This window comes from Acomys russatus, chromosome 19, assembly GCF_903995435.1.
Source record: "Acomys russatus chromosome 19, mAcoRus1.1, whole genome shotgun sequence".
Lineage (NCBI taxonomy): Eukaryota > Metazoa > Chordata > Mammalia > Rodentia > Muridae > Acomys > Acomys russatus.
The window spans coordinates 33,220,013-33,240,000 of NC_067155.1; the positions used below are offsets into that span (position 1 = coordinate 33,220,013).

Sequence of the window (19,988 nt, forward strand, 5' to 3'; positions counted from 1 at the left end):
GTTAACGTTCCTCTTTAGATTGAGTGTTTTTGTTTGTTTTTTGAGACAGGGTTTCTCTCTGTAGCCTTGGCTGTCCTGGACTTGCCATGTAGACCAGGCTGGTCTTGAACTCACAGCAATCTGCCTGCCACCACGCCCAGCTTAGATCAAGTGTTTTTTGTTTTGTTTTGTTTTTGTTTTTTTAATAAAGCTAGAAACAGAACTGGGCAATATTGAGCTTTAAATAGCTCCCTTCTTGGCGCCTGGTGTTCCTGCCTAGCCTCAGCTAAGCAGTGCAGGGGCTCTTCAGGGAATGAATGGTGGTGCATCCCTGTAATCCCTGCCCTTCGAGGCAGAAGGAAGATGGCTGAAAGTGAGGCCAGCCTAGGCTTACACACAGCAGGATCTGCAAAACCCACAAAGTCAATCAAAGCAAAACCACCAGCAGGTGGCCCTTTAGCTGAAGGGAGGAAAGTCACCTAGAGTGGCAGGGAAGAGACCCCTGAGAAGTCTGGAGTAATTCTAGGCCAACCTGCAGAAGGCAAAGGTGCCTTTCCAGGCCAGGAGGGAATGGCCCTGGTAACTGAGGGAAGGGTTCCAACGGACACGGACCCCAGCTGACCCTCGGTCACCTGCTCCTGCTCCTGCAGTGAGTGCTCCTGCTGTAGATCTAGGAAGCCCTCGTGTGAGTCCGGATCATTGAGGGTCACCGCTACGTTTTCTCCTTCTTCTTCTCTTTAGCTCCTTGGTCCACCTTAACTTTTGGAATGGTAGAAACCCCAAATGTCCAGGTGTCCCAATATCCTGTCCTCATGTGGATCCCAATAACATTAGGGCATCGCCTCTGTCCCCACAGCTTGCAGCTCAGGGCCTGTGAGAAGCCCCTCACTTACCTCTCCCCCAGGTAGTCTCCGATGACAGTCTTGTTCAGGCCCTCTCCTTTATACAGAAACTGGGCGACATCCTCTGGGGAGCTCTGCAGCAGGTCGTTCTCAATTAGGAACTGAATGCCCTGAGGAGCAATGGGGGATGGAACATGCAGGTCAGCAGGGCTGCTCACGGTCCACTTTCAAAGTTGGAAACATGCTTTGTGCAGGAACCTGGCAGATAAGGACCGGTGAGAATGCCAGAGACCAATGGGGCCCACGTGGTCTGGATTCCAAAACATAGCGTGTGTTTTATCCATTCAAGAAAGAGCCACTGTGTATGTCAGGTATTACACAAGCAGTTAAAGAAAACCATTATCATCACTGGGCTCGGTGGCTCAGGCCTGTAATCCCAGCATGCAGGAGGCAGAGGCAGGCAGGTATCTCGGAGTTCAAGGCCAGCCTGGTCTACAAAGCAAGTGCAGGACATCCAAGACAACATAGAGAAACCTTGTCTCAAAACAAGCAAACATCATCATGTGGCTGGAGAAATGGCTCAGTGGTTAAGAGCAACTGACTGCTCTGCTCTTCCAGAAGATCCAGGTTCAATTCCCAGTCCCTATATGGTAGCTCACAACTGTCTGTAGCTCCAATATCTGATACCCTCACACAGACATACATATGGGCAAAACACCAATAGACATAAAATAAAAATAATAATTTTTTTAAACATCAGATTTTTAACACTTAGGCAAATATCTCTTCCTGCCTCACAAGACCCTACTGGTAAGATACTGCTGGTTGTACAATCCAACACCTGACCCCAACTACCAACCTCTTAAAATTTTTTTCCTATTTTACATGTGTGACTGTTTTGCCTGCATGTATGTCTGTGTGCTACATGCATGCCTAGCACCTACAGGGCCAGAAGAGGGAGTCCGATCCCCTAGGACTGGAGTTATAGATGGTTATAAGCCACCACGTGGGTGCTAGGAATTGGCCTCGGTCCTAAGGAAGAGCAGCTGAGCCAGCTCTCCAGCAGCCTTGCCCGACCTTTAAGAAAGGAAATCATTTTTAACTTACTAAAAATTTAAATTATATATACTTACATGTGCGACCCCATATACTGGCTATAATCAGAGGACAACCTGCCATGAATTGACTCTCTCCTTCCACTATGGGGTCCTGGGGATGGACTCAGGTCTTTTGGGCTTGGTGGTGCCTTTACCTGATGAGCCCTCTCACCAGCCCTCCTTACTCATTATGATTGTGAGTGTATCCTGTGTGAGTGGCATGCATGCACCACAGTGTACGTGTGGAGGTCAGAGGACAACCTTCAGGAATCAGCTCTTTCCTTCCACTAGAACACTAGGGACTGAACTCAGACATTAGGGTTGGGTGGCAAGTGCTTTTTTTTTTTTTTTTTTTTTTTTTTTTCTGATCTTGTCACCCTGCCCCAATCCAACCCTGCTATCTTACCCCAAATAATTGCTTTAGAGGCACCCCCTTATATGCAAGTGACCCTATGACACAGATTTGGGCAAGATGACATAAATGGAAACCTGTAGCGAGGTCTTCCACTCTCTTTCCTCTTTCTTCCTACCTTGAACTCCATGCAATGACCAGAAACACAGCATCCCTTATGTGAGGGAAAGACTGTGATAAGCATCTTGCTTCTGTCACTTGGAAGCCTCTAATTGCCATAGCAACTATATGAGAAAACAAAACTCCATTGTGTAACTAATTTTGGGGGAAGAGGATAGGTTTTCTGTTACCTGAAGCCAAAAACAAGTTCAGTGGCACACTAGCACTGAACTTCTATCAGCCAAACATGTGTCCACGTGAAGAGCCTACAAAAGGTGTAGCTGGGAATTTCGAGAGACAAGGGCTGTCCCAGGCCTAACTCGGTTGTGCTGCGCCATCTCACAGGACCTACCATGATAACAAAGCTTCACCTTTTGCACAACTTGAGCGCTGGCTGTAAGCTCCCTGACACCAGGCTAGGGGGAGCACAGGGAATTCTGGTCTCTATCCACCAAGGCGTTTCTACAAACTCAGAGAGGCTTTTCCAGCTGAAACTCCCAGGCCTAGGCCTGCTTTGGCTTCCTCATACACCCACAATCCATCTGGCAGCCTTATTTAGCATTTCCAAAAACTTCAGACAGCAACAGGCTACTAGTAAGAGAAAAGATAAAGATAGAAGATGGGAGACTGCAACTAGATGGAAAGAACAAAGCCAACGAGAGGCTCCCAGACCTGGTGCAAAGCAAAAAACAACATAAGGGTATATGCACGTAAATGTATTCAATCATTGTGTATGTGGTACACACGTGTGGATGTACACATGTAGATGCTTATGCGTGGAGGCCCTGAGTTGACGTCATGTCTTTCTGGATTGTGCTCCATTTTTAACTGATTGAGGCGGGGTCTCCCACTGAACCCAGAGCTACCACTTCTAGGCAATCTATTTAGCCACCTTGACCCCGTGCTTTCCCGTCTCTGCCTCCCAAGTGTGGGCATTACAGGTAGCACTACACCAACCAGGCTCTGTGTGGGGATCAGTCTCTGGTCCTCAACCTTGCACAGCAGGCACTCTATCCACTGACTCCTCTCCCAAGCCCCAGGCAGGTATATTTTCATTCTGCTTACGCAAGATTTTAAAAAAGCAAACCTAATTTCGGTTAGTGTGGGATACCTGGGGGAATGCACTGGAGAAACAGTGGCCCCAGAAAGGTGGCCTACAATATTATACAAGTACATTTTGTTCTGGGTTGAGGGTTTTGTTTCTTAATTTGTCAAGATACTTCAAGACTAAAATCTGTGGGCCATGAAATGCGTCATTTAAGTCTGATAGTCCTAATTTAAGGCTCATGTGTTTCTGGTAGAAATGAGAAAGAGCATGTCCACCTGGGTGCACTGTGAAAGACACACACACACACACACACACACACACACACACACACACTCCATCACAAACATCCTGGTGAGGAGAAATAGGAGTAAAGAAAGACGGTGAGCCAGCAGCCAGCAGGACGACACAGTACAAGGGTACCTTTGGGGTCGGCAAGGGAGGGACAATAATCATAGGATGTTTACTATCCAATATACATCAGGGTTGAAGGTCAGTACTCCAGCATTACAGAACCCTAGCTAGGGTTATTAGGATTCATAAGACTAACAGTGAATGTTAACTGGTAAGATGCTACTCTGAAATCTGCCAAGGGCAGGGAGGAGGGCATCTGAAAGCACCAGGATTCTGGAACAAAGGGCTCATGGAAGCAGAGGCTGAAGTGGGACTGGTCCAGGCCTGGTCCCTAGAGACTACCTTGACTGAGACTATAATGTCCCAGAGGTTGAGTTTGTAACCATCCCCCCTAAAAGAGCTCAGTGGCCTCTAGGCAGACACAGTCCCAGTGCCTTTAAGAGGCTCTTGCATCTTTTCCATCTAGCTTTTTCTCCCCTCTTACCTGTCCTGGGGCTTCATTCAGGGTCTGTGGTCTCAAAGCTTAGTGCCAGACCCTGGAAGCCCAGGTCTCTGCCAGTCCTAGTGAGCCTGTGGAACACACTGCCTAGATGATCAGGGCTTGCCCCGAGCCTCCACCCTCCCACAGAACTAGGTCACTGTAACAGCTATCTTGACAGCCAGCCTGACAGCACTCAGTCACCTAGGAGGAGCGCTTGTCTGAGAGGACATTTTAACTGAGGTGCGAAGCCCCACCTTGACTGTGGGGGGCACCCCTCCATGGGCTGGGTGCCTGGACTGAATACAAAGGAGAAAGCACGCTGAGCACCAGCATCCGTGTCTCATGACTATGGCTGCAGTATGAGCAGCTGCCTCAAGCTTTGGCTGCCGCGCCTTCCCACCTCGATGGACTGCACCGTGACCATACAGACCCTTCCTTCCTGTGGTTGCTTGTCAGGTATTTTGTCACAGAGGCGAGAAAAGTAACCAATACAACTGTTTTGAGAAATGTGAGAAAGTCAAATGGTCAGAACAAGGTCACTTCTTGCTCACAAATCGCAGAAGGGACACATGTGAGATCGTAGCAAGGAAGAGTTCCCTCTGCAAGAGACACAAGCCCTGGTCATGGGAAACAGGAGCCACTGCTGAGTTCAAGCCAGAGACCCTAGGACAGTTCATCTTGTCAGCCTGGGAGACACCCAGGCCAGTGAAGGACACCTCTAGTATGCCTGTGTGTTTCCAGACATGATTAGACTGGACTAGACTAGATTTTAAAGGTTCTGACCTCATTAATGTTAAGATTTTGCACAGTTGATAGGCTGAACATAGCAGAGCTGTGGAAGATAGGATCTGGTTGCGGAGGTGGGTAATGGAGTATGTCTTTGAAGGGTCTATCTGGCCCCTTCCTGCTGCTTTTCTCTGCTTCCTGTCTACATGAGCAAAGGGCCTTTGCCTCACTCACCTCAGGCCCAAAGCTATGCATCCAGATGACCATGACTGAACTCTAAGGCCATGGGCCCAAGTTAATCTTTCTTCCTTTAAACTCCACCAGTGAACTGTCAGATTGTAAGCAAGAGAGGAGTCAAGAGCCAGGGACCAAGAAAGAGGTTTTAAGTAAGAAAGGGCATGAGGCACAGCAAAAAGTGACAGCAGGAGTAGGCCTGCTTTGAGTTCAGTGATTACTGTCCTTAAAAGAGCAACTAAAGCAGGTGTGGGGGCACATGCCTGCAATCTCAGCACTTCAAAGGACGTTCTTGAGTTCTAGGCCAGCCTGGACTACATAGTAAGAGGAAAGAGCAACTAAAGCAGGTGTGGGGGCACATGCCTGCAATCTCAGCACTTCAAAGGACGTTCTTGAGTTCTAGGCCAGCCTGGACTACATAGTAAGAGGAAAGGTGCACAGAAGAGAAGGTACAAGAGCCTGGAGGGTATGGTCACAGCTAAGGAGCACCTGCTGTCAGTCACCTGAGCTGGCAGAGACGACGGGACAGACTCAGCACCCAAGTTTGAAGGGTACTCTGCCTGTACCTTCAGCTTGGACTCTTGGTCTCCTGCAGGAGGGTAGAGTCCTGTCTTATGCCATCTAGTTTGCAGTGATTTGTTACAGACATAGAATACTAGACATTAAACAAGATGGCCTTGAGCTGACAGCGATCTTTCTGCTTCTGCCTCTGCCTCCTGAGGACTGGGATAAAGGTCCTACCAGACCCAGCATAAAAATTATTTTTAAAAAAGTAGACAGTAGAAGTGGAAGGGCACATCCAGCCCTTTCCTCTTCTCTTCATTCCAGTCTTCTTTGCCAGTCATCTCAAGCAAGAGGCAGCTGGTATTATTGGTTTGCCTGCTTGTTTTTATGTGTATAGGTCAGTGCATCACGTGCATACAGTGCCTGCAGAAGCCAGAAAAGGGCTTCAGAGTCTCTGGAACTAGAGTCATAGTGGGCATAAGCCTCATGTGGGTGTTGGGGCTCCACCCTGCAAGTGTTCTTACCCACTGAACCATCTCTCCAGCCCCTGCTGCTATTTACCTTTAACCTAGGTAATCTAGCCAAGCCAAGTTTATGGTGAGAAATGACCTGTTAGAACTCCTCTCGTCTCTTATCTGCTGGATTTTTTTTTTTTGGGGGGGGGGGTCTTTCTGAAGGAGGGGTTTGTGAAAAGATCTCATGCAGTCCAGGCCATCACACCTATCATGACCATGATTTCTTAAATTCTATCTTTCCTAGTAATTTACAAATCTTATTTCATCCCTACTTTTGATGGCAACCCAAAATCTCAACATTTAAACCTGTATGTATCTCTTAATACCTAGAAAACCTCAGCTGTCTTTATTTATTTTCTTTTCTCCTTTCTTATAAAATATACTGAGCTAAGTTGGGACTCCTAAAAAACATTCTTTTCATATAACCCTTTTCTTGTTTAGATTTAGGTTTGCTGGTTTCTTTGTATCTCTCTTTTTGGTTTTATTTTGTTTTTCTGGCTGTTTTAGAAGATAGTGTCACACTCTGTGGTCCAGGCTGGTTCTGAACTTTATGGCTGTCCTCCTTGGCCTCAGTACTGGATTTATAAATATGAGCCACCACACCTGGCTCTGTGCACCTGCTGTACTCTCTGTGGGCGTGTTTCTTGGTTTTGAGTATATTTACTTGGTTTCTCAATGAGTAATCAGAAGAGGTATTAGTGACTAACTTTTTGAATCCCCGCATATGTAAAAAATGTCACTGCTTCCCCTCCCCTCCCCCATTAGGGGCAGTCTGGACAGAGTTCTCAATTTTAAATCACTTCCACTCTTAAACTTTAGAAGATGCTGTCTCGCTGCTGCGCCTGACACAGCGCCTCTCTGGTGATACAGCTCCAGGCTTCCTTGATTTAGTCAAACCTTTCCTGCTTTATTTATAAACCCCAGTGCTACTTCTGGCCTCCAGGCCAGTGAACAAAACCAAAGCCCCTTGCTTAAAGTGTCATCTCTCAGAGACTGACAGTCCTGCTAACCTGAGACCAATCACTGATGATCTCCTATGCTTTCACAAGGTGACATGGTGCAGCAAAACACAGGAGTAAATAGGCCTCTGAGCTGCAAAGTGAGACTATCCAGTGTGTCTATAGACTCAATGTGTGTGTCCCTCAAAACTCACACATTGAGGCCCAAATCTGCAATAGCCTGTGGAGGTAGAGACTACGAGGGTAACTAGGGTGAGTCAAGCTCATCTGGGTAAGGTCCTGGGTTGGAGATTAGAGCCTTGCAAAAGAAGAAACTCTAAACTCAGCTTGCTCCATACCCTCATCACCTGGAGACTCAAGAGAGAAGGCTGCTCTCTGCACCGAGTAAAGAACCTCACCAGAACACAACCATATAGGCAACCATGAGCTCAGACCTACCTGCAGGCCCCGGGACTGTGAGAAGTAAATATATGTGGTTTAAGCCCTCCAGTCTAGGTCTGTTATTTATTTATTTATTTATTTATTTATTTATTTATTTATTTATTTATTTATTTAGAAAGGCCTTTAGGTTCAGCTAACAGTTCATCCCAGCTTCAGCTAACAGTTCATCCCAGCACTCACTTAATCCTGCTTCTGACAAAATGAAACATCAACTTTGTCTTTTCACGGGTTGATGTAGTCACCTTGGTCCACAGGGAGTCAGGCACTAAAGCCAGCCAATCGTTTGCATGCTGGAAGAACAGAACTATTCTCTTACCTTTTTGGGATCCATGTTGAATTTCTTTCTTCCCATGGCTATTTGCTTGTTCCTCTGAGTAGTTTTGCTAGTGGTTTTAAACAATTTTAAAAACTCATTAGCGATTATTTCACAGAGTGTGGCAGAATCACACCCTCCTGCGCCTTGTTCACCTCAGGTCAAGCTGAGACACAAAACAGTGGTACCCAGCAGAGCCCCCACCCTCCACAGCTGAGACACAAAATAGTGGTACCCAGCAGAGCCCCCACCCTCCACAGCCGAGACACAAAACAGTGGTACCCAGCAGAGCCCCCACCCTCCACAGCTGAGACACAAAATAGTGGTACCCAGCAGAGCCCGCACCCTCCACAGCCGGGACACAAAAAAGTGGTACCCAGCAGAGCCCCCACCCTCCACAGCTGAGACACAAAACAGTGGTACCCAGCAGAGCCCCCACCCTCCACAGCCGAGACACAAAACAGTGGTACCCAGCAGAGCCCCCACCCTCCACAGCTGAGACACAAAACAGTGGTACCCAGCAGAGCCCCCACCCTCCACAGCTGAGACACAAAACAGTGGTACCCAGCAGAGCCCCCACCCTCCACAGCTGAGACTGCTGCTGGAGCTTCTTTCCACATACACTAACACTTCTTCAGAAAGGCTAACAGTGAAAAGCAGTGCCTTTCTAAACAAATTTACAAGTACAGTTCCTCATGATACAGAGAGGTTAATTCAGAGGCCCTATGCTTATGCCCAAACCTACAAAGTTGGTGAGGACACAGGAGGCAGGGAGGAGGGATGGATGACTCCAGAGGGCTTTCCAGCCCAGCCCTTGCACCTGCTGCAGTCTCCAGTTGATGAGCCCAGCTAGAGGCGGGTGGCAGGAATAAAGAGGGCGAGTAGGCTGAAAGTCAGTCATAAACACTTTACCTCTCCTCCACGGAAGTTAGGTTATCAATCTCTGTCATCACTTCTGCAATTTCATATTTCAGCCTCTGTCAGAAAAGAAAGAACTAGGTCATGGGGTATCTTAACTATCCTGTACTCATAGGTCCAGAGACATCCTGGTCTTCTAGGCACAAGCTTCCCAAGGACTCATATGAGCATCACAAGACCAAAACCTGTATCCATAAAGTAGACTCAATGTCAGGGGCAGCACAGCACAGAGAACACATGCACGTGCGTGTGCACACAAACACACGCACACACACAAAATATGTCCACCTCTCATCAGACACATTGCAGGAGTCCACTAGGCAGGCTCATAATTACTTATATGAAAAACCAAGAGGGAAATTAACAAACATAGAAGCACGTAGAGGCAAGCAGCAGGCCCTAGCGCACTGCACTGCAGTCCTGACACACAGCTGGACGTATGAGTAGCCTGCATTCTTGGGGGAGTGGGAAGCCAGATATGGCTAGGTTGGCATCAGGTTTGCCAATCAGTCTCACGACTGCCACTTTATAAGAGATGAACCCTCACATGGCTATAGCAGTGGCTCAGAAGTTAAGAGCACAGGCTACTGTCTTCAGAGGATCTCAGTTCAGTTCCCACACACACATCAGATGGCTCATGCTCAATGAAGTCCAGCCTCCAGGGGATCTCACTCCTCTGGCCTCTGTGGGCACCTTTGCTCATATGCATGTACCCACACACATACACATAACGTAAAATAATATAAAAGTTCAAAGTGATTACTAGTTATAAATCTTTAAAAAGGGAGACATGAAGCCCCGAGAACAAGGCCCAACTCAGAGACATCAGAAACAGAGGGGACAGAAATGGTTGAATCCCCACTGGCCAGCTCCCGCTCACAGCTTCCCAGCCTCTAGGCACTGTCAGCATCCCAGGAGACAGGATGAAGTGGCCGGGGTTCAGGGAAGAGTCCGTCCTATTGAGCAGCATGATCACTACTACCCACACACTATCCACTCTTCTTCTTCAGATAAAAGACCTCTCTGGTTTGCAGAAATTTTCCAAGAATACAGGCTAACCTTACAGCCAAACCACCACCAGTTACCTCTCAAGTACAAAGACATTTTATTCAGAACCCTATTATGAGTGTGGCAACAAGTTCAGACTTACACAAGTTCCTAGAAAGGGGTCATTGTCTAAGACAAGGCCTAGTCTACAGTGAGTGGCCTGTGAGGCGACATTTACTTTGGCAATGGCAATGACTAGGAAGCATCTCAAAGAGCCACACGACTGATTTTCCTGAGGACGCTCCACACCAAAGCACCCGGGAGGCCTCTGAATGGTGTCCAGACATCACAGATACCCGAGCCCTGAAACTGTGGCTTCATTCATATTCTCCTGTGAGACACCCCTCCATCCTGGCCTCCAAGTCAAGGACACAAATGTGGGAAGGCAGTGTTCGTATACTGTTTAAATTTGTCATTCTGCTCTTACCACCAAGGGGGCACTTGGTATACGGTTAGAAGCCAATACGCGCTTGTCTGTTCATTCAAAGGAAACAGACTGCCAAATGTGTGCCAGGCACCTCCCCTAAGTGCCTGGGATAATATACCAAGAAAAGGGCAGTGCGTATCAGGCTCTTGCCACTGTTTACACCAACACTTGTAACTCTGGGGCCACAAGTCGGCTATTGGGAGTGCTAGTCCCACCGAGGGCTGTACCCTAGCGCGTGGGCTCTTTGGGATGGGCAGCCTTTGCTTCACCAGCCTGGAGAAGCCATCTCTTCTGGCTCTGTGGTTCTCATAGAACACACACTGAAGACTCGTTTTTCACGTGTTCTTGAAGCTACCCCACTCAGCACTCCACACAAATCCAAAATCGAAGACACTTTACCTCAATGTCATCAATAAGTTCCTTTTTTCTTCGGCGGATGTCCAAAAGTTCTTCTCTCTCTTCTAATGACAGGTCTTCAGGCACTGAAAAGAAGAAAGAAAGGTCAACAACTCCAGGGGCTGGTAAGCCAGCCGGGTAAAGCTGGAGACTGGAGGTGGGAGGTGGGGTGGGGAGGCCCCTGACCCTCCTCTGACCCACACCACAGAGGCTTCTCTGGAGGGAAACAGAAAAGGGCACAAACCACATCTCTGCACCTCACCCTACCGAAATGCTAATTATCCCACCCCTAAGTCTTATCACAAACCTTCCTCACCCACAGAGCCCTGATGAGAGCTTAATACGGTGGGGTACTTCTATGTACCCTCTTACAGACTGCAACTACAGATAGAGGCAGGGGAGGCAACCAGCAGACACCCAACGCCCAGCAGGCAACAGTGGGCAAGGCCATCCTGCTCTGCTCTCAACTGCTTCTTAGCCTTGCACTCCTGAAGTGCTATGTCTGTACCACAAACAACATGCACTGAACCAGACACACAAAGCTAAGAAAGGTCAAAGTGGTTACACTTTGGGGAGTGAGAAATGCAGTGGGAAGGCAACATGGTGCTGGCCTCCCACACTCAAGCCCCACCACAAGCCATGTAGAACTAGGAACTTTTTCTATACATATCCAACTGATACTATAAAAAATGCATGCCAATCTCACTAGACTGGCTACAGCAGGAGTGGGAGCAGGGCACGAGGAGCACAGATGAGCAGGCACTTGGGGACGCATTCCGGTACACCAGACAGCATCATGAATGCACACAGACGCCATGCCCAGCTGCGTTCTTTTAAGTATTTATAGTAGAAAACCCCCGGCAGTGCAGCACAAAGTGCAATAATGCTGGAGAGGCACAGCTTATAACTGAAAACGAAGGAGTTAAATGCCCACCCACAGCAGGATGGGTAAACATGCTGGAGTCTCACGCGGAAGTCAGAGAGAACTACAAGCAACACCAGGTGATTTCAGGACATTTGTGTAGACACTAGGACCATTCTCCTATGAACCTCAGGAGGGAGACATTAGTGTTGGTTGGGTATTGTCTCAGTTTTGCTCCCCATCGCCATGCTAGTCATTGTTGCAGGGATGCCATGGAGGCGCACAGAGTCCAGAGCAGAGAGCGATCAATGTGTGGGGCCGTGCTGGTGCACACCTTGCACTCCTTCTCTAGAACCCAGACCATGCGCGAAATGGTGCTGCCCACATTCAGAGCAGGTCTTTCCCCCCTCAACCTAATAAAGAAAAACCCCTCATGGCCACAGCCACCAACCAATGTAACCTAGATAACTCCTCATTGAGACTTTATTTCCAGGTGATTCTGTATTATGTCAAATTGACCATTAAAGTTAACACCATGGGGCTGGTGAGATGGCTCTGCAGTTAGGAGCACTTAGGTTCAGTTCCCACCACCTACATGGCAGCTCACAACTGTCTGTAATTCCAGCTCCAGGGCATCCAATACTCTCACACAGGCATATATGTAAACAAAACACCAATACAAGAGAGAGTGATTGATTTGCCCTAAAGAAGAGATATTGGAGACATAATGGGGCTGGAAAGACGGCTTAGCAGTTAAGAGCATTTGCTGCTCTATCAAGAGGCTCAGAGTTTGATCCCAGTATCCACATCAGGCAGTTCACAAGTGCCTCTGAATCCAAGGGGCCAGATGCCCCTTCTGACTGGATGGACACACATACACACACACACACATACACACACACAGAGAGAGAGAGAGAGAGAGAGAGAGAGAGAGAGAGAGAGAGAGAGAGAGAGAGAGAGAGAGAGAGAGAGAATTAATGCCCGCTGGACATGGTGGCACATGCCTTTAATCCCAGCACACAAGAGGCAGAGGCAGGTAATCACTGTGAATTCGAGGCCAACCTGGTCTACAAAGCAAGTCCAGGACAGCAAAGGTTACAAACACAGAGAAACCCTGTCTCAAAAAAAAAAAATTTTTTTTTAATGTTCTGCAATACCATATATCTGACAACAACAACAGCACCACCCAAGATGCTCAACACATGCCAACCATGACAATCTCAGATTTATAAATTGTGCAGCACACACTAGGCAAACTAGGAGCTCCATGAGGCCCCTGGAAGCAGTGTCTTCCCCCCTGCCTTGCAAAGTAGCTGGCAGCTAAGGCTCCATGCTTTCTCACCTCAGGGCTCCTCCAGCTTCTCCCCAGCAGGTCCTCTAGAACATCTCCTTAATTCTCACTGGCCCAAACTCTCTCAGGTTTCAGTTCACATCATCTGGCGAAAGTAGGAGGCATGTCCAACACACACAGCATTCCAAGACAAGACAGAAAGGAGCCAAGAATTTACACTGGAGCACCCCAGCAATGCTCAGTACCCAGAAAGATGAAGCATAAGCAGGCACACACTTTCTGTCTCTTAACCACAAGCATCCACTCTAACAAAGAGAACACTCTGCCAGCCTCCAGAGTGGTAGCAGCCTGGTATTGGTCAACTACACAGATCAGCCTCCTGAAAGTGGCCTCGCCAACACACACAAGAGTCTGGAAGGAGACAGCTGTAGGCGTCAATCATCTGCAGGCAGTTTTTCTAAGAAATTCTACCAAAAGTCTTCCTCCTCCATCTCTGAGGACCAGAGGGCTGCTAAGAGAGAACAGAGATGGATGGAAACACCAGGATGATTTCATTCTAAAGATGCCAATGCTCCTCCGATGGATTTTTCTCTTCCTACAATGCCTGTCTTACCCTTTAAAGGCAATGAAGAACTAAACAATAACGTGCTGATCACTTGTGTTACGAAGAATTCCAACTAAACCCTGCTTGTCTAAGAAAAGAGAAGAGCTGGCGAGGTGGCCCAGCCGGTAGAGTGCTTCCTGCCAAACCCAACCTGAGTTTGAGCCCCATGACACCACACACACCATAATAAAAAAATATTTCCTCCAACTTCAAGTAAGAAAAAAAGGCAATGGTGTCCATCCACCATGGATTTTAACATTTGGGCGTTTCCACTTTGCAAGAGGTAATTACAGAAGGTGTATTCCCCCTCCCCCCACCCCCGGCCATAATACTGGGTGACAGCTTCACTATGGCGGGGCTTGATGTCATTTGTCTGTGAGTTGAATTTTCAGCACAGGTGGGGGTGTGCCTGGTGGTCACCTGATAGACACTGTTTCTCCTGAGTGTGACAGAATTGAGGAAGACTGGTGCTTGGAATGTCACTCCCGCATCTCTTTCAAGAAGGGGGGGGGGGGTGGAGGCCCGCTGCAACTTCACCATCTCTATTACACCCCATGAGTGAAGGCCTTCGAGTCTCTGCTCCGTTGTGCACATTTGCCATCTGCCTATTGTGTGCATTTTTTGTGCACCCCTCTATTTTCTGTAACTTAATCTAGCATCAGCACTTCTTAGATGGTCTTAGCAGTTTAGAACACTGTCAAACCTCAGTTCATTAGATCAGAAGCAATCTGTTTGTGGTAAATCTTTCTGGGTATTACTAAACTAAGTTTCTGTGAGGATTTAATCCCATCTCTCTTCTTTCTCTTCCTTTCTCCTTTACTCTCTTTTATTTGTGATGCAGTGCATGAGAGTCAGGGTCCTGCTAGGCAGTTACCTACCACAGCCCACTTTCGATCCTTTGTGGTGGTGGGGTGGGGGTTGGGCGGCCTTGCACATGCCAGACAACTGAGCTACAGTCTAAACCCTTTATTTTGAGAGTCTTGCTAAGTTAGCCAGGTTGGCCCTGAACTCACCCAGTTTTAATTTCTTTATAAATTTTTTAGGACTGTGGACAAGCAGAAGCTGGAGATTAATTGGTTCATAACATTCTCGCCATATCCTACACAGAGGCCACAGCACTGGTACAGAAGTAAGAGTGAGACTCTTCCTGTGATGCCAACGCAGCTGAGCAGAGACGCAGGGAAGGGCGGGGCTGCCTGATCACAACCACCCCGTCTGTCCTGTGCTTCTCCTTGTGGGTAGACATTTCTTCCCAGAAACTGACATGGCTACAGCATTGTGTCTGGGAGAAGGGGGCATTGAGGGAACAGAACAGGGCAGCTCCAGGACTGTCCCAGCTCCCAACCACAGGAGGCTGTAAAGCCAGACTCCTCCACATCTGCTTAGCAAGTCTGAGGTTCTGCCGCCCCTCTGAAACTATAGCTCACATTAATCCTTGGACATACAACCTTTCTATGTCAACAGGCATGCTATGAGGACAAAACAATGTTTTTCTGACACTGGCTTTCCGGGGTCACCGGTTCTGAGTCCACAGCTCTAGCCTGTGTTTGACTCACAGTTCATTCTCAATGGGGGAGGGGTAACATCTGAATTGAGCTATTTAAGATCCCAATATCTGTGCTGTGGTGTTTTCTGCATGTGTGTGTGCATGTGCGAAGGGTCCCCTTCATGTCTCACTGTTTTCCCTCAGCCCCTCTCACTTACTCCCCTCCCTTTCCCTATTAATACTTTTGGGGGGGGGGGGTTGAGACAGGGTTTCTCTGTGTGGTCCTGGCCTCACTTTGTAGACCAGGCCGGCCTCTGCCTCCCAAGTGCTGGGATTAAAGGCGCGAGCTACCATCCCCTGGCTCTAAATGCTGATTTTTAGGCAGTTGGTTTATGTACAGCTTTTAACACTTGAGGTTGTAGTTTCTATAGAAATGTTTGCAGTTTTCATTTTTCTCTAATGGCTTTAAACTTCACTCCTACTTACCATACATCATTTAATTATTTGTACTTGTAAAAAAAAAAATAATAACAGTCTAATTAACTGCAATGACTGGTCTGGCAGTGAAATCTCTGCCACAGAATTCTGACCACATGGAGACAGGCCTGAGTTCTTTGTTGTGCATAATGAATATATGTTAGCAGCAAGACAGCGAGTACAGTTTAAATATTTTGTTCCAAATTCTGGATAGCAAACAACTGTTTTTCACAAGGGAAAACCAAGTTAGGAAGGAAGGCAGGAAATCCTGCCTTTCTGCTGCTGGCAGGGCTTCAGAGAAGACTCAGAACAAATCCATGACCTGGACCGCCTTTCTCAGGTACTTGCCTCCCTCAAGCAGACATTTGCAAGTCAAAGCACCTTAGGGTTGGTCAAGTCTGCTGCCAGCATGCTGGGGAACTAAAATTGGACTTACACTTTTGTCCAAAATGAAGGGAAAAATGAGCAAAATCCCTAAACTTGCAAAATATCTTTCAGGAAAAAAGATGAAAATGAGCTACTTTTCAGACAATAAAACTTTAAAATAATTCATCATTAGCAGATCTACAGGCAGGAAACTAGAATATCAAATGAACATCTCTATACAAAACAGTGTCAGTGCTGAAAGAGTAGCTGTGTGAGCAAAGGTTTTCCAGTCCTGATGCAAATCTCTTGCAAAGATTTACTGCTGTTGAAAACAAAAGCGAAGTGAGTACTGTTTTACTAGATACATAAAAGTAAAAGAACAGAGACAATAAAAGCCCATCACTGTGAAGTTCTTAGCCTAGTTAGACACAGCGGTGCTCACCTGTAAACAGCATCTGAAGGCTGAGTCAAGAGAATCAGCCTAAGTTCAAGGCCAGCTACAACTACAGGGTGAGACTTTGCCTCAAAAACAAAACAACAATGGCAACAAAAACAGGAGGAAATAATACTATTTTCCTGTATTAGAAATGGTATAATATGTTTGGTGGCAGACTCTGATAAATTAAAAGTACATATTACAGGGCTGGAAGATGGCCCAGAGGTTAAGAGCACTGGCAGAGGACCTAGGTTCAATTCCCAGACCCCACTTGGGAGCTCACAACTACCTGTAACTTCAAGGGATCTGACACCTTGCAGTTTCTGCAGGCACCAAGCAAGCACATGGTGGACAGATACGCATACAGGCCAAATGTCCACACAATATACAAATAAACACCACTGTCTTTAGAAACAGAGTACAGTACAGTGACTGGAAAGATAGCACTTGTTCCACAAGTATTCGGACCTGAGTGCAAATCCCTAGCACCAACTCAAGAAGCTGGTGTGGCTGTGCACAACTGCAACCCCAGCACTGTGGGGGACAGAGGCAGGAGGATTACTAGGGCTCACAAGCCATCAACATGGCTCTAGACCCTGTCTCAAGTGAATAAGACAGCGAGTCGTACAGCAAGACACTAAACAACCTCCTCTGTCCTCTACACATGCTGCCACACAGAAATACAGCCCACTTCCACTACACACACACACTGAAGCAACTTAACAGGTTTTGAGGTGACAATATTGTTTCAAGAAAGTAGAATTGCTGCTTTGTTTACCACATTCAGTAAAACTCAAGGATCCGTCCGTTATACATTGTCTCTTCACAAGACATTACAATAGAGAACTATATACATCTCAGAATCAATGAAAAATAAGATTTTTTGTACACAGTTTAGAAAATGTATTGGTATTTAAAACGTATACTGACATTAAAAAACAAACAGTATTTCAAAGATGAGAAAGGACTTTATAACAATGAAATTATATTAATAGTCTCATTGTGTGACAAATTATAGGTACCAAGAAGCTGTGATTTTCTTGATTCTGGATTGTTGGTGTATCTATGGCTATCCTTATAACTTACTTTCTCACTCCCACACACACATTCTCTCTCTGTGTCTCTCTCACACACCTTCCATAAAGTTAACATTCTGTTCTACAACTCTTCTGAGGAAAGGTAAGATCCTACGTTATGAACTGTGGCCAGGAACATTATGTCTTAAGGACTAGAAGTCAAATATAATAACAAATCATCCAATGAGCAGAAATTGGATCATTTGATTACTCAACCATGTATTTTTGGTTCTCAGCTGCAGACTGAAAATGGTGTCTGTGACTTTTAAAGTTTACTTTCCTTCCAAATATCAACACTAATGTATCAAGGTTAACTTTCCTGTTGCCATTTGATAGTTTTGTAGCTTTTTTTGGTCAGTTCAGGGCCATGCCAGTCCTACAGGATATTGGCAAGGCATGAGCCTGCACATTGGTCCCGGCTGAACCACTAAATGGGAACTTTGTACACAGAACAATAGCTTTCCTGCATTCCAAATACTGATGATTCAAACATTACTAAGCATGGGTTCAGAAGGACAACCAGGGAGAGTGGACAGCAAGAACAAAAGGGCAGCTGGGGGCCGGCAGGAGCAAGCACTGAGCCTTCGGATCTCATCACCACCAAGAGCCACTTGACCTCTAGCAGGTGATAAAGCCAAGTCAACACTCTCATATCCAAGTGGGTCACTTGGCCAGTCACAGGGAGACTACAGCAGGAAGGGATGGGGAGTGCTCCAGCTGGCTGGGGTGCAGGGCTAAGCCAAAGGGCCAGGTAGGAACTGGGAGCCTCAGGGGCATATGCAAATTGCTAGTGAATGCAGGAGCTGCATCAGCTCCTGGTACTGGGTACCCTCTTGGGTTTCCTCAACCTCCACTGTTCCCTCTTTATTGTCCCAAGACACTTTGAATTAAGTAAAACAACAATTACAGACATCAAAAACTGAATAAGTTGCCACCTGTGTGCTACTGTTAAAGGAAACCCTAAAAGAATGAGTATTGAGAGAAAAGATCCGAGACAGGTGGTGAGGGATGCCACAGAGAGTAAGCAGACTTCCTGGACCCACTCTGATGGAAAGGCAGCGCCACAGACAGTATCTCACATAGTAAAGAACTAGACACTGGCAGCCACCGCCAGTGAATAGCAAAGCAAACAAGCTTTTCTCAGGCTCTTAAGAATTATGAACAAGGGGCTGGAGAGATGGCTCAGTGGTTAAGAACATTGGCTGTTCTTCCAGAGGTCCTGAGTTCAAGTCCCAGCAACCACATGGTGCCTCAGAACCATCTATAATGTGATCTGATGCCCTCTTCTGGTGTGCATAAAAACAGACCACTCATATACATAAAACAAATAAATAAATAAATCTTTAAAAAAAAAAAAAAAAGAGTTATGAACCGTAGGTGTAGACTTCACATGATTTTATATTAAAATGTCCAGGCTACGCAGGAAAGGAATTGTGTTTCAAATTCCAAAGACGGGAGGGTGGATTAAGATCAGAATGAGGAAAAACCACCAATATAAAAAAAAGACAAGTGGGCTCCTTACAGAGCTGGCCCTAGGTTCCTTCCACAGCACCACAAAATCAAACACAGACAAGAAAAGGCACAACACCACCATTAGAAATACAAAATATAAAATTTTAAACCAGGAAAAAATAGAGCTTTGGTTTTTTCCTGTTGGAGAAAGAAAGCCAAGTCCACAGTAACTTACAGTTCCTCCTATCATGACGGGGAATCTGTCACCAGGGCCTAGGACCAAAGGGAGAGGAAAGGCAAGGCAAGGCCACAAAGGCCCACACAGCCAAGACCACTGCTCTCTAGAGAAGCCAAGGCCCACAGCCTTGAGGAAAGAAACCACACACAAGACAGAGCTCAGACCCCCAGCTGTCACTGTCACCTCAGCTAAGCCTCCAAACACTTGAGTGTCATTTTGTGGATGAGCTCAGCCCCCACATGGCCTTCCTTCCAGCTGAATGCAGCAAGATGAGTGAACCCATCAAAGCAGGAGACAAAAAGGCTACAGGAGACAACATGCTACCACCAGTTCATAGCAACTGCCCTGGAGAATGTGCAACACAGTAATGCAAAACTGGCACTTGCACAATAAATATAGAAGGAAAAGGGGGTTATTTAAAATCCCAAAGTTAATAACTGAACACAAGGGGCTAGAGAGATGGCTCAGTGGTTAGAAGTACTGCCTGCTCTTCCAAAGGACCAGGGTTCAATTCCTTGCACCCACATGGCAGCTCACAACGGTCTATAACTCCAAGATCTGACACTCTCACAACAATGCACATAAATTTAAAATATAAAATATTTTTAAAAACTGAACACAAAAAATAAAGCTAATTTTTATGCAAAAGAGGCACATTTACAACATAGTATGTAACAGTTAAAAATAAAAGCAAGAAAGCAGAGGGCGGAGAGAGTGAAGAGATGGTGAACAGTGTAAGGTAAGCGTGTACAGTACTTGCCATGCAACCATGAGGGCCTGAGTTCACATCCCTAGAAACCACAGAAAGCGAGATGTCATAGAGAGTGCCTGTGGGCCCCTATACTGCTCCCTCTCACCCCCCCCCCCCGAAGGGACTGATGAGAGAGACACCGTAAAGTGTTTCTAATCCA

The 19,988-nt window shown here is 46.7% G+C and overlaps 1 protein-coding gene across 1 annotated transcript in view; it reads right to left on the bottom strand.

Moving 5' to 3' along the window:
* The window catches only part of Cyth3 (cytohesin 3), a 94,799-nt gene that overhangs the window by 14,815 nt on the left and 59,996 nt on the right, over positions 1 to 19,988 (bottom strand). The window contains 4 exon segments of the mRNA XM_051161077.1: positions 873 to 991; positions 8,005 to 8,071; positions 8,914 to 8,978; positions 10,793 to 10,875. Coding sequence (XP_051017034.1) covers positions 873 to 991; positions 8,005 to 8,071; positions 8,914 to 8,978; positions 10,793 to 10,875 — 334 coding nt within the window.